The sequence below is a fragment of the Vipera berus genome (genome assembly GCF_964194415.1).
Source record: "Vipera berus genome assembly, chromosome: 2".
Taxonomy (NCBI): Eukaryota; Metazoa; Chordata; class Lepidosauria; order Squamata; family Viperidae; genus Vipera; species Vipera berus.
Window position 1 is genome coordinate 225,432,003 of NC_138203.1, and position 22,346 is coordinate 225,454,348.

Genomic DNA, 22,346 nt, shown 5'->3' on the forward strand with positions numbered 1-22,346 from the left:
TCTGCAGCGCAGAATAATGTGCCTACTCTTTTCTCCACTTCATCTCTCCCGTTTTAGGCTTATCCGATAGTTCGATCCAACTGTGCCGGGGAAGGATCCGACTACGAAAAGGAGAACATAGAGCTTCAAAATATTGAAGAGTGACTTAAAATCTGAACTTCCGCTTAAAAATATAAAGCTGCTCACATATCCACACGATGGTACAAATTAGACTCCGGATTGGGTGGAGAAACGTCATCGCGCCCAACTGAATTTATCGCCATTGTGTATTATTCTCCCTGACTTGCGTCTTTTTCAGGAGAATAGACATTTAAGCTAACGTTAAGCTAACGTTTCTCAATCTTGGTGATATAAAGATAGGTGGACTTCAACTCCCAGAATTCCCCAGTTAGTACGGCGGAAGTGGTAAGTGGGTGAAAGCAGGCGACGGGGAACAGTTGTGACCACGCTGAGCTGGATCGCGAGCTGTTCCGAAGTGGCGCGTTTCTAAGTGCGGGATGGCGGTGGCTGGACGTGGTTTTTTTTACCCACCAGTATTTCCGATTCTTTTAGTGGTGAGTTACTATGCGGGTTAGGGCCCAATTTCCATCATGGTGTTCAGACGTGGCTCCCCGATCAAATGCAAGGTAAGGTTACCAGATCTGAAATGCAAAAACACGGCGACCGCTAGAGAGCAGCAGCGAGAGGGTGCGCTATTTCTCTTCTGTGCTGCCACTTCAGAGTCGTCCGGATCTTTACAGTTCGGATCTGGTAGCCCAATGCAAATAGATAACTTGGAGAGTTTTAAATTTAAAACGTGGGCTTTTGTATAGCCCGAGTGGGGTCGTTCCAGCTTATAAAGGCAGCATCAGCAGGCTTCTGTCTGGTTGAGGTTGAGGCTACAGCCTCAAAAGCACTTGCTGTGGACTTTCTGACGATTTTAAAACCTGAAGGGCTCAGTTTTGAAAAGGTGTGCTTCAGAGCAAGGTTGATGACTTCTAAAGGAGAATTTTTGTAGCTCTGGGTTGACACGAAGGGTCCTTAGTAGTGCTGTCTGAGTTTGCTTGTTTTCTTGCAGACATTTCAGTACCCAAGCTAGGAAACATCATCAGTGCTGATGATTTGGGTAATGAAACGTCTGCAAGAAAATAAGGAAGCTCAGAGAGCACCAATACGCACCCCTTATTGATGAATTCTGCTAAAATTTTAAACTGTTGAAGATTTGAATAGGTTGAGCTAATTACTCTATTTAGAATTCTGCTTCAAGACTAGAATACTTTTTATTTTATTTATTTATAAATCTGCATGCTGCCCATCTCTCCTAAAGGCGACTCCAGGTGACTTACAACCAAATAAAAGCAAAACATTAAAAACATGAAAATATTTGCATTAAGATATTAAAAACAGCCAGTTTATTCATTTTGTTTATGTGAATGATCTAAAATTATTTTAATGTCCCAGCCTCCCTCTTCTTATCTTGAATCGTGGCTGTCCTTAGGGCATGTCTCCTCTTTCCTGTTTTCTTTCCATTATTTTAACTTAAGTTCCAAAACCTATAGTTCATTCATAACAGTAAACTAAATCTGTTTAAAGCAATTCTAAATGTTGAATGGAGTTTTCTTCTTTTCCTGGTCACACAAAGGAGGGGTGGACAAGCTGGTATTTTGTTTTAAGGTTCTTTTTGTTTATATGTATAGCATTGATTTATGGTTAATGTGTAGTGTAGTGCAAAAGTGATGCAACAGGGCTACATCATCAATAATGTTTATAACACAGAGTATCATATTTATTGTTAACAGCTAGCTAAGGATTAGAGAATTATCAAAACAAATATTAAAGTGGAGATCTTACAAAACTATGAGCTGGACTGCTCTGAAGGTTTTTTGTACCACAGTAATTCTTAACATTGTTCAAAATATTTTGTTGTTATTATGCACTTGTCATTTTACAGAAAAGTTGTAGCTGAAAGGACAATACCTTGGACATTTGTTGAATTTTTGAATATGGAACAAATCTCATTCGTTAGAAGACTATACATTGGAGGACTTGGCCATTCAGTTTCTAAAGATGAACTGTATGAAAGATTTAGCAAGTTTGGAAATGTTACAGAGACTGAAATCATTAGCCGGAAGGATGAGCATGGTAATACTTTAAAATTGCCTAAAAATAATTTCATCTACTTCGTAATGGCAGCTCTAGGCTGCAATCAGGAATAAACTCTGTTGATCAGATATATTGCTAAGAAAAATCTATGCTCAATTCTACTGTTACTTATTTTTGTTTTCCTTTTGGCAGTGATCACTTATTTATTTTAAACAATTTGAAAATCAGTTTGTTTGTTTGTTTTTTGAATAACCAGATTGTTATTTTTAAACAGGGAACCCTACCAAAACATTTGCATACCTTAACATCCTCCTTTCAGAAAAAGCACTTAAAAAATGTAAGTACACAAACTGTGAATGCTGTTTTTGGTTCTTACGTATATCATTATATGTTCCAAAACTGGTTAATCATAATGAAATCTGTAAACAGAAGACGTCTGATGAAGTTCACAACCAATATTCTTTAGTTGTATTATTGAACTTTTAATCAGTAGGTTATTTATCTTTAGTTTTAGCACAAGTCACCTTAAACATTTCTGTATTTTGGGGTGTCCCCAACCCGCAGGCCATGGCCCCCTACCAGGCCGTGGCCTATTCGCAACTGGACTTTTCAAGTGGTGGGCACATGCATGCAGATTGACTTGTGCAAACAGCAGATGGTGCACATGCAAATGTACATGCAGCTCAACTTGCTCGTCAAGCTGCGCACACATGCACACCAGCCTGCCGATTGTGCAGCCCAGTTCTCTTCCCCCCCCTCCCCACAAGGCTGCCAAGCTGCAAAGGTTAGAGACCATTGCTCTAACACACTGTTTGCTGCACCATCTCCAATATTTAACTGCATGTCTCCACCCTACTCCTTACTAATACATTCTTTATGGATATCAGCTTTCCAAGCATGTTTAAACAGTTGTCCTTCAAAATCTGAAATATTGTCTTCATTTTTGTTGACTGAGTTATCATGTTAGGCATTTTCTTTTCCTGTTATCCAAACGAGAAAATATCCCATGAGATTGAATCCAGCACCATATTTCCCAAATGACTGCTATAGCACACTGGTGTTTGTTGTTCTTTTTGAGACATCCTAGAACTTGTGGTTTATAATGTTTTAATAATGAACAGAATAACCATTTGGTATTTTTTTTGTCTTTAAAGGTGTATCGGTTTTAAATAAGACGAAATGGAAAGGTGGGACACTGCAAATCGAATTAGCAAAAGAGAGCTTTTTACACAGGTAGTACTTAGCATATTGTATACAGTTTCTGGTGAAAACCATTGAGTTCTGCACACATGTGAGCAAAGAAACTGAAGAATAGAAGAGGAGACTTGCTTGTCCGTTTAAAGTTCTCAGTGTAGTGTTAGATTTTACAATGGGTTTTAACAAAACATTAGAAAAATATAGTGAACGTTGTATGAGCGACACTGGAGATATTTAACGTGAGCAGTACTTCTCACACTGGCAGTGAAAACCTGATAGCAAATATGACTGCTGCAGAAACAAAGGACTGCTTCAAAGTAGAGCCTGTTACATAGAGTGAGAAAGGAAAGGAAATGATCAATTTGGAATATTATTGCTATCTATAGAACCTGTTTGTGAAACAGCAGTTGCTGAAATTCTCTGGTTTTAGCACACACAGAGACACACACAGAGACACAAGTATATACTGCTCAAAAAATAAAGGGAACACTTAAACAACATATATATGTATGTATGTATGTATGTATGTATGTATGTATGTATATATCAGAAATTCTTGGATTACTTGTGAACTTGCCTAAATAGAACCACTAAGCTGGGTGAAACCTGTCAGTTGGTGTGTGTTCATTTGTGGGGAAGGAAGGAATTTGCATGAAATGAAGCTTGCAAGATTACAATAGAGAGAAGAGTCCAAGTGCAAAATACAGTGGAAATTATAGAAAATAGAGAAATGAGAAAATCTTTCTCCTTTTTAATTGCGGACTTAAACTTGCACTTTGTTCCCAAAGAAATCTATTTTATTTTTAGCAAACTCATTTAGAGGATGGAGATTAAAATGAGCTTTATTGTGAATTGACACAACTCTTATTGTTGCAATTATGGAAGACAAGCTCTTGGTAATTTTCACAAATCTCACAGATATCAGACAGTAAGTCCCAATCTACCTCCTATCCACTCCTAAGACAAGTTGTAATGTAAAGTGGAAAGGATTGCCATGGAAATATGAAAGGACTTTTCACTCATTTTGTTTTGCTTTCTCTCTGTGTTTAATTAGTACTAAACTGCAATCCTGTTCTGTTATGCAGACTAGCACGGGAGCGCCAAGAGGCTAGTGTGACAAAGGAAAAGACAAATTATAATGGTATGACAGATATTCAAGAATCTCTGAAGAAATCTGGAGTTGTAGATTTCCATGTGAAAGCAGTACCTGGAACAGAAATACCAAATCATAAGGTATGATAAATATAAAGGAAAGAGATGCAATATATTGTTCCTTCTCCCTAAGAGCCTTGGTGGAGCAGTGGGCTAATGCCTCCTTAAGTAACACCAGCTGCCTGCAATTATTGCAGGTTCGCATCCCACCAGGCTCAAGGTTGACTCAGCCTTCCATCCTCCCGAGGTAGGTAAAATGAGGACCCAGATTGTTGGGGGCAATTAAGCTGACTTTGTAATAATGCCGCTTGGGGTGTGTGTGAAAGCCCTAATAAGCAGGCATATACATAGAATGAAGGCTACTGCTAAGCTTGTAAGCCGCCCTGAGTCTTCGGAGAAGGGCGGGATATAAATGGAATAAAAATAAAAATAAATAAAATAAATAATGGGCTAAATTCGAAATTGTACTGCTTAGTTTAAAAAAAATATTTAAAATTGCTACATTGCTTAAATACTTTACTTTTGTAAAGTTTTTTTCAATGTTATTGCAAACTTTGAAAATTGTTTGCAAACAGTTTTGTAAAAGTTATTGCGAACATCCCCCAAAATAATACTTATTTTATTTGTTTTAATAGGACTGGGTGGTTAGTAAATTTGGCAGAGTTTTACCTATCCTTCACTTGAAAGATCAACACAAAAGCAAAATATCCTTTTCTGCGAGTTTTTACTGTCCTGATTCTTAATATTCTCTACACAGTAGTATTTCAGGAGCATTATCTTGCTGCCTATGTAAGAAAAAAATGCCAGACAAGTATAGTCAATTGAAATATCCCGTTGAGTGGCAATGGAAATTTATAAAAAGACATTAATAGTTCTGTCAAATTTCACTCCACTAGCAGGAATTAATCATTTAGATTTACCATGAAGTTGATAAAAAATAAAATATGTCAGGTAAGTAATGTTGATTGAAGAAAATAGTCATGTGAAAGAATCTCATCAACTGCAATGATTTAAGAACACATCCTGTAGACAGAAGCAGTACTCAATTTCTGGCATTTCCTTCTCCTTTCCACCCAATGGTCATAAGCTGCTTAGCCCTCTCTTTTGAGTGAACTGGGCTGTTCACTCATCTTTTGTTATTGGAACCATCAGATTTGATATGTTTTTCATTGACTGGATGTTAATTCTCACATTTTCATAAGGAAAATTTCTCAACTTTTTTTTTAAAAAGATCCTTATGTCTTAGATAGAATATCTTTGTACTCTATTAACATTTGTAATCATGTGCATTCAAACAATCAAGCTGTTGGATGCACTTTAAGGGGCATGGCTTATTACATTTTTAATGCCATTAGATGATGATGTCAATGGCTATCATATCCTTATTTTGCTTTGGAAGCCTAAATATGGTCACTGCTGTTCTGCCTCAGCTAAAAAAGCAGGCACACACCATAAAATGGTGGGTTTTATTAAAGAATTTATAGATTGCATGTTATTTTTTGTTAGCATTTATCTGCAGGTCAATATGCCTGCTTGTTTTTGCACTGTGCTCACCTGAATCTTAACAACAAAGGGTGTGATGCAGTGAGTGATTTTGTTTATCAGCCAGTTTGTTGCAGAGTATGACACTGAATCAAACTGAGAGGGAGTGAATGGCCAAAGGTCACCAATCAAACTTCCACGAATAAGGAAGGACTAAAATTTGGGTCTCTGCTTCTAGTCCAGCACTTTAACAACTATACTACAGTGGTTTTCTTTTCTATCAGACAGATAACAACCTGTTAATATATCACAACTTGAAACAGGCTGCCTTCTTTTATATAATTGCTTTCCTTTGTGGATACAACCAAGATCTAGATATAAATATAGATCTTTATATATCTTTCTATTTACAGGTAGTCCTCGATTTATTATCACAACTGAGTCCAAAATTTCTGTTGCTAAGCAAGATAGTTGTTAATTGAGTTTTGCCCCATTTTATGACCTTTCTTGTCACAGTTGTTAAGTGAATCATTGCAGTTGTTAAATTAGTAACATCATTAAATGAATCTGGCTTCCCCCATTGACTTTGGTTGTCAGACGGTCACAAAAGGGGATCACATGACCCTGGGACAGTTTGACCATCATAAATATGAGTCAGTTGCCAAGCGTCTTGAATTTTGATCACGTGACCATGGGAATGCTGCAATGGTCATGTGAAAAATGGTCATAAGTCACTTTTTTCAGTCCCATTGTAACTTCAAATGGTCACTAGCTGAAATCTCGTAAGTCAAGGACTACCTGTGCAGGATTTCATTAAAATAAATGATCTTGTCTTTTATTTTTTTAAAACCTCTCTAGAACATCTGAACGTTTACTTGTAGAGTGGTATTTACATGTTCCTTAATTCAAAAATTAACATAATAAAATATGACCCTTCCAAATATTGCCAGAACCTTAAAAAACTAGATCAAGAACCTATAGATTCAGTTCCTATTTCACAGCTCACTTGGCATCTGGAAGAAGCTGACAGTACCATGAGCAAGAAACGGCAAGGACAATTCCCTGAAGCTAAGAAGCCATCAAAAAAGAAAACAAAATTACAGAACAGTGACAGCCTAAGCAAAGTTGAATCAAACCCAGCTAACGTCGTCCTTGCAAAACTAATTCAGAACCGCACCTCTAACTCCAAGAAGCAACCTAATCAGCAATCTTCAGGTCAAAAGCTTAAAGCTGGAACCACGAGTTCTAGGCATATAAAAAGCCGATGTGGTGATGACATAGATTCAGAAGAAGAAATCAGAGCAATTGAAGCAAGCGAGAGAGAAAAGCACAAAGGTAATTGTACTATTGCGCCTGAGGATAATATGGAAGTTGTCGGTGATGACTTTAAGCTGAAATACAGTACTCATTGGTCTCTACAGAAAGCAAACAAGCATATAGCCCAAGCATGTAATGGACTAATAAGGCCTGTAGAAAATGAATCTGATTATGATTCAGCTGACACTGATGAAATTATAGCCGTGGCTAAATTATCTGATGACAAAGAGAGAAATGAATCTCTAGAGGGCTCTAAGAAAACACAGAAGCAGAATGATGGCCAGCCAAAAAGAACCATCCATGCTGAAAGTTCTCCATCTTCTGGTTCAAAAGGGTCCAAAGCAGGAGAAGAAAAAAGAGCAAAATCTGAAAAACCATCAGATGCACAAGCTACTCTTGACAGAGACAGATCTAAGAGTGAGGAAAACTCAGATTCATGTTCAGACACAAGTGAGTCTGAAGGGGATGAGGATTATGAATCCATGATTCAAAGTGGCTTCCGATTAGATCTTACCTTAGAAGACTTAGAGAAATTAGCTGGTGAATGTAGTGAAGATTCAGAGGAAGATAACGAAATACTTCAAAGGACCATTCAACCACAAACGAATTACTGCCCAGGTAGCAAAACTGGTACTGCCCCAGAGAAACCCACAATTTCCACCACTTCCAAAAAATGTATTTGCCCTGAAGAAATACTTGCTGCCATTTTAAAAGAAGAGAGTTCTGACAAAGATGATTTGAAACGAAAACAGGCAAAAGTGAATATTCAACCTTTCAAAGGACTGGGGTCACTTATCAGAGTACCACCTGAGAGTGAGTTGAATGTCAGTGTGCGTGAAAAGAAACACTCTTCTTTTGAACTTGAAGTGGAGTCTCTGAAAAGTGTTACAGAAGCGAAATATTCCAGTTCTGCAAGTAAGAAACTTAACTCCAAACCACTGTCTTTGAAAGACTTGGACATTCCCATTGGAGGTCTTTCTGGAAATTCAAGGGACCGTTCTGACCAGCTCCCTGACAGTATTGGAAAGGCAGAGAAAATAAGCCAAGATGTAAGTATTATGCCTGAAAGTGAACCCACCAAATGTGGGAAGTCTTTTTCCAAGGGGCCAACAACTTCCAGTGTTATACAGAATAAAGATTTAAATGGCTCGCTGAAAAATGAAGGTGGCTACTCAGCTTCTCCCAGAAAAACAAAGACATCAGATAACGTGGGAATACAACTGGAGGACAACGAGAAAAGATTGGCTGCCATACAAGAAAGGCAGAAAGAATGGGAGCTCCAGAAAATCATTATACAGGGAGCTCTGACCAGCCAGGTAATTTTGTTTCATTTGCCCATTTATTTCATTTCTCTTTGTTTATTTCAGCTGATTAGTGCTGTAAGGAATTGTAGAGTGCTTATCTAAGTTAGAATTTAAACGAAGAGCAATAGATCAGTATTTTATTTGTTTTATGTTTATGTGGAATAATTCTTGTAGTTCATCATAATCTGAATTTTAAAGTAAACGGCTGTAAGTAAAATATATAAATATCATTTCAATAATGCTACATTCCTAATGTACTGAAACCTAAGCACATTTGCTAGAAAGTAAATGTGACTGAACATAGTGGCAACATTTGGAGATCAACAAAGCGAAGATAAATTGCACTTAACTATTTCCATCTGTCGATCAGCACAGGTAGGAAATGGCCATTTGTGGTTGTTAGATTCTTAGCAAATCATTCAGTTGCAAGATACTTCTCATCTCTGGCAGTGAGAGTTGATAGAAATTGAATAGAAAAGAGAATGATTTATATGAAAGAAATTGAAGTGGCTTAGTTGAGATATAGAAAGAATGAATGAAGATTGAATCATAAATGAAGTTTATGAAAAGCGATAGGATGGTGAAGATTGGTGAAATTTGTGGTTGTATGGAATTAATGAGCTCTGAAAAGAAAAAGACAAATTTAAAGAACAAAAGGCTATATATAAACCTATGTGGCTTTGATAGAAGCTAAAATAGATAGGCATGGAGAGGGGTAATGAATAATTTTGGTATAAAATAGATTTAGCTGTATATCTAGCTGTACAAGATATTTAGCTTATCTTGCACCTTTAATTTCTTTGGCCTACTGTTTCTTATTCTGCTTCTGCAGTTATAATGTTGCTTCCCAAAGGGAATAGAATGATGGGTATGTATGTATGAATCTAATGAATTTGAATTATGATTCTCATTTTTTAAGATGCCACAAGACCTTTTATTGATGGTTGCATCTGTTTCTTTTCCTTCCTTTGTTTTATACCATTTATGTCCCTAATAATCCCTAGTTAATTGTTAATGTAATTTTAGCAAATTCAGTCAACAAATAAACAGAAGCACATCGTATTTGATTCAGATAATGAAAACGAAGTACAAGAGCATACTGAAGAAGCGTCTTCAGAAAAGATCCCAGTAAAGGTGAGCAAACTAGAAGGGAATTTATTCTATCCTTAGAGATTATCTTTACATCTTCACAAAGATTTTCTGTAGCTAGTGGTGAAGAAAAGATGCACATGTGCACTTATTTTAAATTATAGTTTAATTTATAAATTATAGTAACCCCCCCCCCAAAGATACAGTCAGAAACCTAAAAAGAAAAGGGAAGTGGAAAAAAAATAAGGTTAACAATTAATACAGGTACTACAGAAGAGCAGAAGCTGAGTTAGCAAAGACAGGAAGTAAATATAAAATAACTTAATCCAGTTACTTCACAAAATGTAGCACTGCTACACTGCACTGCTACCCTGTTGTTAAAATAGTAACACTGTTTAACAACAGGCCTGTTCTCCCCAGTTGGGGTGAAGAAATTCTGCAAGATTCCATTCAAGTAAATTGGATATTATTTGAGTTTTTCTTTTAAAATGCAACAGAAAAAAATCTGTTAGTTTCAGCAAATAGTTTAGGTGACAAGCAGCTACCATCAATCTCAGGAACCATTACCATCCTATTTATGGTAAAGGGAGGAAGAAAAGAGGCTTCTGAGAGAAAAAATGATGTAACTGGGGGAGTACTTGCTAAAAACATTTGGTGTTACCCTGAAAAAGAGCTTGTTCAAATGAAATGTTGGTTCATTTCTGCGCCCAAGGAATTCACCCCCAAAACTTCTGGGAAGCTGTTTGACAGCAGCGATGAAGAATCAGACACTGCAGCTGTTGAAAATGATCGGTTCAAAATCAAACCTCAGTTTGAGGGCAAAGCTGGAGAGAAGGTGGGTACGCTTATTTAGTGTATTATTTTCATGGCTTCTTATAATTCTGGAATAATTTATCTTCATGCAGAAGACTTGCACAGCCATGTATTTTGGTGTTTAAGCCAGGCAGGGGGAATCTGTGGCTCTCAAAGAGTGTTCCTAATATTGTGTAAGTTTCCAGCACTTATCCAGCATGTAAGCATCTGGAAAGTCACATGCTTCTGTCTCTAAGCTCCAGATATAAATCTTGTTCATTTCATCAGTTTTTCTCCTACATCATATAGCATTTTTCTATAAGCCAGTCTTTGTCTACAATGAACAGGTTTTTTGTCCCCTGGTTTCTCTTTATTTTATGGTACCATATTTTCTTGGAAGAAATAAAAAAATACCCCAAAGATGCTTTACAAAAGGCAACTGGACTTTTTTTCCTTGAAAACGTTTCACTTCTCATCCAAGAAGCTTCTTCAGTTCACTCCCTCAGTTCCAGAACTGAAGAACCTTCTTGGATGAGAAGTGAAACATTTTCAAGGGAAAAAACCCAAGAAAATCCAGTTGCCTTCTGAAAAGCATCTTTGGGACAAACATGACCTGGATGATTGAGAATCTCCACAGACGAGAAGTAAAGGAGAAAAATGAGGATTTTAAAAAGGATTTTAAAAAAATGTTTATGTTTATAACTTTGGTTTACCAAGGAAAGTTCAAGAGGAAAACCAAGAAAAAACCCTTTATTAAAAATGGATATTCTAGTACAAAATAATTAAATTCAAACAGTATATGTAAAGACAATTCAAATTCCATACTTTTCACATGAATGTGAAAGACTGTACACTAATTGGTACCATTTGGTAAAATGGTAAAAATTAAATCCCCAAAATAAAGGACAAAAGTAAATTTTTGAAAAATAAATCTAAAAGACAGCTTCCTCAAATGAAAGATTGTCCTTTATAACAAAAGATGTGTGGTCACTTTACATACATTACTTAAGTTTTTTGGAACTTGATTAGTTCATTTAAATCTGTTCTGGAAAATTAATTGCAATAAAGAATATAATCCCTCTGTTACTCTTTCTTGTTGCAGCTTATGCATTTACAGTCACATTTTGGCACAGATGAAAGATTTCGTATGGGGGCTCATTTCCTTGAAAGTGATAGTGATCAGGAAGGTAAGATACACAGTATTTTGTTGCTTGCTAATAGAAAGCTTGTAAGACTTGGTTATAGTAAACTTTTTTCTATATTTGTTTCCTAGTAATTCCTCTGCATGGATCAAAAGGTCCTTCAAAAACATTTTACACATGACCTAAGCAATAGAGTAGAACATATACCCTTTTCAAAGTTAAATATGTTTCCCTTGAAAAAAAAGAAAAATAACCCACTAAGTATTTTTACATCTATACTTTTTATATTTTGTACATAACAGAGACTAACTCAAAATATAAAAAGGTATTTCACAGAATTTCTTAGAAATATCTTCTACTGTAAACTGGTAATAATGAAAAATGCTTGAAAGTGGGTATGTGTCTTTAATTATATGTGTTAGGCTATGGATTATTTTAGAAAGTGACCTGACACCTTCTAGTTGTTTGGGGGCTATATCTCCTGTATTGCATTATTATATAGGCATAGTGATATTGCTATATCTCTGGAGAGCCAGCGGTTAAGGTCCGGGTGTAGAAACCAAGATACAATGAATTCTAGTTCTACCTTAGGCTTGATAGCCAGTTGTGTGTGACTTTGAGCCAATCACTCTCTCTTAGCTCAACCTACCTCACAGGGTCTTTATTGTGTGGGAAAAATAGGAGGAAGAGGAAGGGATATTAGGTATGTTTCCCACCTTGAGTTTTACTATGTATGTATAATAAACAGGTGGGATAAAAATCTAATAACCATAGTAATAATGATATATAGACAATGGATAGTGATTATTGAGGACCTATCTTTGATTTAGGGATGCGGTGGCTCAGTGGGTTAGGACGCTGAGCTTGTCGCTCAGAAGATCGGCAGTTTGGCGGGTCGAATCCCGAGTGCCGTGTGGCAGAGTGAGCGCCTGTTACTTGTCCCAACTTCTGCCAACCTAGCAGTTCGAAAGCACGTAAAAATACAAGTAGAAAAATAGGGACCACTACGGTGGGAAGGTAACAGCGTTCCGTGTGCCTTTGGCGTCTAGTCATGCCGGCCACATGACCACAGAGACGTCCTCGGATAAGCGCTGGCTCTTCGGCTTTGAAACGGAGATGAGCACCGGCCCCTAGAGTTGGAAACAACTAGCACGCATGTGCGGGAGAACCTTTACCTTTATCTTTGATTTGAAAAATAGAAATAGGCACCTTAAATTAAACCTAACCAAACTATGAAGAAAATATATCCAGAGGGGGGGGGGAAATTAGTTTGGATGTAACAAATTTGATTTCTTCATTGTACAAAATAGTTGCAGTAAGAAGCAGACTTCCATACATTCATTCTCCTTTCTTAAGCATAGAAAATGGGGAAGTTGAAGCTAACTTTAAAGAAAATACTTTTGGACAAGGAAATATAGTTTAATTAACATAGATAAATTTGGAACTATTTATGTCTGAATCTGCTTTCATAAGGAAATATGTTGTCCTGACACAGCCAGCTTGTTAAACCTGGGCAGTGATTGAATCTATTAATTTAAACTTAAAAACAAGCCACAACTGACACAAATTTGGTTGCAAATCAGTGTCAATCTATTCTATAATCCTTCAAGTTGAGCTTGGTTCAAGGTGATCAAATTCTAATTGTTGTTTTGGTCATAGATCAATATAAATAACAGCAATAATAATTACAACTATTTCAGGAATAACACTGAAACCAGTGAGATAATAAAAAATACCTAAAATCTAGAATTACCAACCCAATACCATAATATAAAAGCACTAAGATCTTTTAACGTACAGGAGTATAATTTTTTGGTCTTTAATCCAAGTACTCATGTTCTCTGTCTTACACAACGTTTGAGCTAGTTCAGAGTCATGTGTTAAAATAATGTACAATTCGATGTAATGGTTGAATGCAATTGGTATTGGTTCTGTGAAGTCAGTAACTAAAGTCTGTTCTATTTTTTTTCTTGTTAGAGGAATCAAAGAAATTGGTAACAGAGGAAGAAGAGGAACTTTCTTTAGAAAAGAAGAAGAATCTTGAGATCTTGAAAAATCTTCTACATATTGATGTAGACCCTCCCAAACGTAGGAAGCTAGCTGCAGAAAGCCAGAAATTCAGGTATGAAAATTACTTTAGTAGAAAAACTAAGGCAAATTTATATTTGTATAAATTATCATTATTTTCATAGTTCTCCCCCAAGTTAAACACTAATTACTCTAGCATTGCAGGCAAGCTTTGATAGATACTGAAACTGTGGATCTAAGACAGGGGTGTCAAACTGGTGGCCCACAGGCCAGATGCGTCATATGCAGGCCACTCCCACCCCAGCTCTGCAAAGGCAAAAAACATCACAATATGTCAAGTGACGCAATCGAGTTTGACACCCGTGATCTAAGAGGATGAAATATAAAGCATTCAACCCTGATTTGAGCTTGTTATTTTAATACTGTAAGATTTTAGACTGTTAAACCATTCCAATGCCTCCTGACATAGGGAAGCATAGAAACATTGGCATAAATAATTAAATAATTGCAATCCTTTCTAATAATATAATCACTAATGTGAAAGCTAATTATTTCTTGACACTTATAGAAAAATACTTCTTTAGCTGATTGTGAGCAAAGATGCCATAAGGTTGCTAATTAAGTCTACAATCCTACACCTATTTTTCTCAGATTAAGTCCATTCAACTCAATGGGATTACTTCTAAGTAGAAATGGAGACTGTTATGTAGATTTTTTTCAAAATTACTTGACATCTTATTGATTTATGTATAGTTTGCACTTCAACATATTTAGAAATGTTGTCATAGAATGAAAATTTTTATCCCATGGAATTTTTATGGTATCTAGATTTATGTAAGGATGCTTTACTATTAGTACTACTACTACTATTATTAAAATATTATTTATTTATAGAGATATGAATACCTTACGCTATGACCCCACAAGGCAAGATCATGCAGTATTTGAAAAAAAGCCAGCTAATACTGAAAAAGAGAGGTAATGATTCCGAACTATGCCTCTTTTCATTGACCTGTTTACTCTTTCAATTCTGATTGTTTAGAGTCAAATATTTATTTTATTTAGCAAATGAATAAAACATTTCAGTTTTTAATTAAGAATTGGAATGAAAGAACGAGAGAAAAATATTTACTTTAGAGGGGTTTCAGAGGGAAGTTGCAATATTTAAATGTCTCTGTCAAGACTTCTAAGAGTGATGGATTTCTTTTTTAGAAGAAATATTGGTCATCCATCAGATGTTGAAATTAAATGTTATGCTTTTGCTGAATTGGATTATAAACCTATACAAATATTTTACTATGTGAAAAAATAACCCACATTAGGGTTATTGTGTTATACTTTACTGGGATTTATATATTGAATGGGTTAACAAAATGGATTGTGGAAGCATCTGAATTTATATTTCTTTGGTGTAAGCATCTGATATAGATTACTAGTTTACTAGATTATATATTTGATCAGTTAAATATTAGCAATTAACACATTCTTATTTCCGTCAAATAGTAAGGCTAAAAAGAAGAAGAAGAAAGAAGAAGCTCAGAAAATGCCTGAGGTGTCTAAAGAGACATTTTACAATGTCGCAGTGGACTTAAAAGAAGCACTTGGATCTACAAAACAGGATGAAAAAACAGAAATAATACCATGGGACCAGCATGATGATGCTGAACAAACCCGTTCAACTGATATACCAAAATTCAGTGCTGAAAAACAAGACGGAAACGGGGGTTTTACCTTTTCCTTTTTTGGTGATGAAGTGGCAAGATCACCTACTAAAGAAGGTGTCTTTACCTATTCTAAACCATAGTTTCAGTATTTCAATCACACATTTTTGAATTAACACCCTTTGAGACCTGATCACTGTGTTGCAATTTGTGTGGGTCTTTTCTTTAAAGAACAGAGTAGTTTTAATTTGATGACGGATGAATAGAAATATGTTATGCCAATTCTGTACTACCTGCCCTGATTGCTAGGCTTAATGGATGGAAATGATCCATAATATTCCAAATTTGCTCATATCTAAAAGTTGCTTCTATCTTTAATATTACACAGAAATATTATACCAGGACCATCAGGAATACAGGCTCAACAGCTTTTCCATGGTTTTTACAGTGGTAACAGATTGAAGCCATTGGTGTCTATATATTACCTTTCAGCATTTAAACCAGTATTTCCCCACCTTTCCGGGTTGGCAGCTTGGTGTGGGGGTGGGGAGGGAAAAGGGGATGGTTTTGTGGGGGGCGCAGGCTTACGTGCACATGCATGTGCACACACAGCTTCATTTGTGTAACTGGCGAGTGCACATGCCCGCCGCTTACACAAGTAGGGCTATGTGTGCTTACGCACACACTGGCCTGCCATTCACATGGCCTGGTTGAGAATAGGCCATAGCCCACAGGTTGGGGACCTCTGATTTAAACCATATTAGTTGATTGGGAGCACAAAATGGAAGAAATAATATATTTAAATCTGGCTTGTGAATTTGCCTGAGCTATCTATGAAAACATAATGCTCAACAGCCCGCCTTGTGAAACGATGAGTTCTTCATTGAAGGTCTTTAGTAAGAAACTGGAAGCTCATCTGTTGGAAATAACTCAGTAAATCCTGCACTGAATAGAGGGTAGACTAGATGACTTCCCAGGTCACAACCAACTTCTTAATTCCATTTGAACCTGTTGGTGTGATTCAGCACAACTTAGTTATTAAGGTTTATAATTTTGTTTTCTAGGCAGCTAAAAAAATAGATTTATTTATTTGTTTATTTAATTTGCTGCCCATCTTGCCATGGGGCTACTCTGGTTGGCTTACAACAATAAAACAGCAAAAAAATGATGAATGTAAAAATAATAAGGAATAAAACTATAAAAATAAATATGTTGACTATTCATAACCAATAATATGCTAAGCCAGCTTTTGAGTCCAATATCTAAGAAACAAATTAATATGTAATAACCTGGGAACTAATTATTTCGATTTGCAATACTGTCCTGCTTTACAAAAAGCATTTTCAATATTAGAATACCATTATACCATATCTAAATACCATTTCTATTGTAAGATGATGTGGTTGTAAAGCAAGTCATCAAGAGTCTGGACCTGATTTTACAACCATTTTTTACTGTGCTTGTTAAGTGAATCACTGGTTGTTAGGCTAATCACACGGTGGTTAGGCTGATTGCATGGTTATTAAGTGAATCCAACTTCCCCAAATGATGTTTTTTGTCAGAAATCAGTTTTGAAAGTTGCAAACCATGATCACAGGACTCTGCAAATGCAAGCCAGTTGCCAAGCGTACAAATTGTGGTCATGTGAACATAGGGATAGTGCAACCATCATAAATGTGAAGACAGGTTGTAATCACTTTTTGAACTATTGTTAAGCAAATGGTTTTAAGCTGAGGACTACATGTAAATGTTTTTATATATTGAAAATGGTTGGGTCTTGTTTTCCTTTCCTTTTTATAGATCCGTACATAATTGAAATACTAAAACCTTCACGAGTAGCCTGGCAAGAAGATCCCCGCTTTCAAGATAGTAGTTCCGAAGACGAAGAATCAGAAGCAGCTGAAGTACAAGATGTCAAAGAAAGGTAAATTATACTTTTGCAGTATTCATTGAACTTTAGATAGGATAGACTTAAAATTTAACATAGTGGGCCAGGTTGTGCATTCTCTGAGATGATACGTCAAATATGTTTTTTCCAAAATGAAGCCACTTATCTATATTGTGTACTGTAGTTTCAGTAGCAGCAGGCAGAATGCCTTAAACTAATATTATGTGATTTCCCCTCCCATTGCATTTCCCATCATTCGCTATGCTTTTCCTAAAGATTACGTGGGACTGTACAAGAAGGACACAATGGGGAAGGAAACGCCAGTTTCTGTGTGATTTTGTATCCTCACAATGTGTGAATAAATTGCTAAAATATCCACCTTATAAATTTAATTATTATTATTATTATTATTATTATTATTATTATTATTATTATTATTATTATTATTATTATTATTTTATTTATATACCGCCCTTCTCCTGGAGGACTCAGGGCGGTGAACAGGGCAAGCATAAAAAAATACAGAGATACAAAAGTTAAAAAGGATTAAATATATGCCCAACTAAAAACAGTAAATACAAATATTAAAATAACAATAACCCCCCCCCATCCCCCATCAGGCCAGGCCGGCTTGTTCAAATAAGAATGTCTTTAGATTGCGACGGAAGGAGCGAAGGTCGGGCGCCATCCGGAGCTCAACCGGTAACCGATTCCATAGCTCCGGGGCGCCCACAGAGAAGGACCTCCCCCTGGGGGCCACCAATCGACATTCTCTGATCGGTGGCACCCTGAGGAGGCCCTCTCTGTGGGAACGCACAGGGCGGAGGGAAGTTGATGCCGGCAGCAGGTGTTCCCTAAGGTACTCCGGACCCATGCCATGTAGGGCCTTGAACACCATTGCCTTAAACACCAATCAATCAGCATTACCCTATGGGTCTTCCTCTTGGGGAAAAAACCAATATGACTATTTCCTTATTATTTCTGAGAGTTAGAATTCACCAGATTTTTAATGCAAAGAAATACAAGGCACTAAATAATTTGTTCATTTAATTCATCTCCGAAATATGCTTCTTCCTCGAAATGAATGTTTTGCTCAGGCTTGAAAAAGTAGTCTTTTTCTTTTTGTTTTGGAAATTAATACTCTTGTTCCTTTTTCAGTTCTCCAGCTGAACCACATTCAAATATTAGATTTTTCTTCTTCTCAGAAGATGATGACAGATTAAAAGGTGAAAATCAAAAAAATTCTTCTTAATTATTTTAGTTCCCAGCATACTTATTCTTCAGATTTATTTTTAAGATGTAAACATCAAATCTATTTCAAGTCAGAGGTCTCATTCTAAGTTTTGTTTGTTGTGCGTTCAAGATACATAATTTCTGTAAGTTTTTCTACATTTTTGGAGAGTTTTAATATTGGAGTTCAGATTGCTGTGGATAACGTTATCTATTTTAATTGCTAAAGAAGTCTACTTTAAAAATTATTTAAATTGATGTCATTTTAAGAAACTTCAGTCTGGAACAGTGGTTGCAGTTGCCCAGAAAACCAGTATTCTGTGATTTTTTTAAAAATAGTTTTTAAAAGATCAAGTACAATCTTAGGAGCATCCTGTGGCTGACAGGACCTTATGGTTTTGTCTCTTATCAGTGGAGCTGGAAGGGTAAAATTTTCCATCTACCTCTTCCAAATGTTTTTAAACTCTGCCTCAAAGAATTGGGGAACCTTTGAAGCAAATGTTGATGGGAGAGAGGAATACAAGGACGAGGAAAAGAGGGCATCTTTCTCTTGTAAAAGAGAAATGTTCATGAAAATCTTAGGTTTCAAAATGTGTTAAATCTGATGGTCCATGAACTTTATATATGCAGTGTTTTCCTTGAGGCCATGAGGATGAAAGCATGCAATGTCAACAGCAGGATAGAAAACACCATAATACCTTGAGCTACAAAGTACAATTGTTTCATCTAGGCAGCCCTTGAGCCCTTGGCTTACAGGGATCACTTCTTTCTTGTTTACAGGGCAGGCGAATTACATTACAGATTACATTTTTTTATGCCTTTTCTAGAGGGCCCCAGGCTATTCTATAAGGCTTCAGATCTTGATGAAGAAGCAGAGGATTGGGAAAGCAGGCGCCAAATATTGCTTGAGGTATGTGGCTAAAGATATTCTTGGTATTTAGGCTAGAGCTGTTTCTCACTTTTGATCCAGGATCCTAGCAAACCAAAATCACAATCAAAGATTCATTCAGTTTTCTCTCTTATCATTTTTTGTATAGTATTCATTTATCAGTATGCATCCTAGTTCCACTTTGAAATCCAGCTGGTAAGAAAGCTGCATTTTGCCCTTATTGATTCATTGTGAGGCATTGCTGGAAGAGCAGGAAGCTGATTTTCTATCTGCGTTTTCTTGCTGTTCATTGTATTATGGACCTGTTTAGATGTTAAAAGCTGAAATGCTAATTAATTTTATAATACTGAATCTCTCATAACTATATTAAACTTTAAACATTTCCAGGATTGTCGGAAGAAACATAAAGATGCAAGAAGGAAAGTTAAAACAAAACATTAACAGTTCTGCTAAAGAAGAAAGATTGAGAATGTTGAATATACTTGGACTGAATCCTGGGATAATGGAATCTGTTGAGAAAACACATCTACGAATAGCTTGGAAGTATAAATTAGTGCTGAATAAACAATTTTGCGAAATCAGAATAGATTTGCAGTTCTGATGTCTAATGCTTACATTTCCATTATACAGTATGAACATATTTATTATTAAAAGTCTAAATTATGATAGGCAATGATCTTCACAATTAGCATTTATACTTATTGCCTGTCATATTTTGAAAGAACATTTAGGATTTCATATGCACATAGGTTCTTTGTCACAAAAAAGCAACATTTGATGGAGATTAATATAACTTGTTCTCTTATCTAGCCAAGACTAGGTGTAAAACAAGCAAGGATCAATTGTAATGAAGTGCAATTAAGTGGCAAAAGGCAAGCAGCTTTTGTGTACAGAATTATATTTACCAAATATAGTCATTTTAAATTGTACAAAAGTGTGTTATTATTTATGTTAATATAAGATTATTTTTGTATCTTGAAAGATTGAATTCAGGCCATTGGGAAAGGAGGAGTTGGAAAAGATAGAGTCTTGGAAGTTCCCTTCATAAGCATATTGTAATGGTGCACATAATATATCCCTGGATGATTTTAATATAGTAAAAAGTTAGATGATTGAAAAATAGAACTGCAAATTGCATTGTTTCTATTTGAAAATGGTATCCAAACTATAGAATATGTAATTGATTGATCATCCTTATGGAATACAAATATTTCTGAATTTTAGTCTCTCTGTGGAATGTTGCTTTTGGATAGAGAATCATCAAGCATTGTAGGTTTCTTTTCCTCCAACTTGTAAGATAGATATAAATTGCCATATTCTCGCTTTTCACTACAGAAATGATGATATGTTTAAAGACTTCACTAAAAGAGCCATCTGAGGCACAGGAGAAAAAATATTGAAATTAAAGAATATTTGAAGAAACTGACTTGAAGGCTAGAGATCGTGAACTGCTTAAACTGCTTAGAAAAGAATGGGTTTTCTATCAGCTAGGAATCCAGGAATCAGTCTTTAAGTTTAAAACATAGGATTAATAAATGCTATATTTTCAGAAATCAAAGCTTATTGTATGATCTTTGGTGGACAATTCATTGTTTTTCACCTTTTATTCTTAAAAGTTTTAATTTCTCTCTCTGGGTGCAATGAGTTATTGCTGTGAACTTCACGTAGGCATCAGGAAGGGCATTGGGCCAGCAAACGCTCCAGCTCCACTTAGTCGCCCCGACTCCACCCCAATGCAAGCGATTACAAGGTGGTTAACAGAAAAAAAAATCTTAAATTTTAATCTGGATATAATAATTAGTGGCATTCCAGCCTCCCACCTCCCATTATAACTTCTAGTGTGCAGGGAGAATTTGAAAGAGGGAAGAAAGGAAAGGAAAGTAATTAGAGGGGCAGGAAAATGTAGGATTTCAGTTCTTCACTAGAACAATTACCATTCAGCTTGGTTTGTACACCACATAATATAGTGACTAAACCAGAGGTAGGCAGCCTTGGCTCTTTTATGAATTGTGGACTTCAAGTGACTCAGGAATTCTGGAAGTTGAAGTCCATGAGTCATAAAAGAGCCAAGGTTGCCTACCCCTGGACTAAACCATAGCAACTGAGTTCAAACAACACGCTTTGTAAAATCAAACAAGCTTGTATGGCTTAGTACATTGCATTCAGTTATTCAGTACACAATGTTTACAATAAATCATGATTATATGATAAATTCAGGCTAAAAGTGCTAAAAGTATCTTAAGGCAGCTCATTTGATCTGGCCTAATTAAGGCTGTTAAAAAAAGGTAGATTATTTTTGTCTCCTTTAATATGTTATTTTTAAAGATCCTCTGGCCTGATGCATGTTTCCAGAACTGAATGGAAGTATTTGCCATGACTGATATTTTCCATGCTCATCTCTAATTATTTTTGATACAATCTAGTAACAAATTATTCTCTATTTCTTCAAGAATTATACAGAGACTAAAAGTATTAAATGGTTTCCCTTATAATATTTTATCTACCTTACTGTAGATATATAAAGAATCCTGATGCAGTTCTGGATGATACAAGCCCTACCCAGGGAATAATTGGCTATTGCTTAGCTCAGAAAAAAGGCACTGATATTTCTTACCCAAATTCTTTAGGATACACGACAATGTAGCATATCTTCACTTTTACTCCTACTTCAGGACTGCTTGGTAAATTAGGTTGCAGATCATTGGGTTGTGTGAACTTCTTAAAAATCGATAGTTTTTAATGAAAATTATAATATGGGTCCATCTTGTTACTGCATGTTAGCTTCTTTTTATCTACAACCACAATTCATGGAAAAAGGAAACATGATGGTAGAAAAAGATGGAATTAAGAGCGAGTTTTAGGATTTTATTTCTCCCAACCAGTAGGTAATGCTGAACAAGTTGGATTTTGGAGCTAATTCATTACCAAAAGTAAAATTCTGGTTGGCTTTGCTAATGCAAAGGTGGTCATTTGTCTTTATTGCTGTTCTTTCTTGTCCGGAAATCCATGTGTTTTGCTAAAGGCAAGAGACAAATCTAGTCACTGTGTTTAGAAATGGGAATCAACCATTGATTCATTGTTCTGGAATGGTAG

At 36.0% G+C, this 22,346-nt stretch overlaps 1 protein-coding gene across 4 annotated transcripts; it reads left to right on the forward strand.

Moving 5' to 3' along the window:
- Positions 1-412: 412 nt before the first annotated feature.
- On the forward strand, positions 413-20,800 carry NOL8 (nucleolar protein 8). 4 transcript variants are annotated; one of them, XR_014025172.1, is made up of 18 exons: positions 413-554; positions 1,931-2,121; positions 2,357-2,419; positions 3,237-3,315; positions 4,365-4,512; positions 5,067-5,135; positions 6,831-8,546; positions 9,561-9,668; positions 10,336-10,458; positions 11,518-11,602; positions 13,535-13,679; positions 14,480-14,563; positions 15,089-15,363; positions 17,047-17,170; positions 18,293-18,360; positions 19,192-19,274; positions 19,641-19,796; positions 20,589-20,800. XR_014025172.1 is itself a non-coding variant. In XM_081318060.1 (17 exons), exons 2-17 carry the CDS (start codon positions 1,983-1,985, stop codon positions 19,692-19,694), a joined length of 3,363 nt encoding a protein of 1,120 aa, XP_081174186.1. In that variant the 5' UTR covers positions 413-554; positions 1,931-1,982; the 3' UTR covers positions 19,695-20,800. The 4 variants fall into 4 exon arrangements, 3 of the variants coding, with proteins under 3 accessions (XP_081174186.1, XP_081174188.1, XP_081174187.1); XM_081318060.1 differs by having other exon boundaries at positions 19,641-20,800; XM_081318062.1 differs by lacking the exon at positions 5,067-5,135 and having other exon boundaries at positions 6,915-8,546; positions 19,641-20,800.
- The last annotated feature ends 1,546 nt before the right edge of the window (positions 20,801-22,346 follow it).

What these genes read in the sequence shown, in the direction of transcription:
- NOL8 (XM_081318060.1), top strand. Translation starts at nt 1,983, where the DNA reads ATGGAACAAATCTCATTCGTTAGAAGACTATACATTGGAGGACTTGGC. An exon ending in AGGGCAAAGCTGGAGAGAAG is followed by an intron (nt 10,459 to 11,517) that starts GTGGGTACGCTT and finishes TTCTTGTTGCAG; the next exon opens with CTTATGCATTTACAGTCACA. An exon ending in AGATGATGACAGATTAAAAG is followed by an intron (nt 18,361 to 19,191) that starts GTGAAAATCAAA and finishes TGCCTTTTCTAG; the next exon opens with AGGGCCCCAGGCTATTCTAT.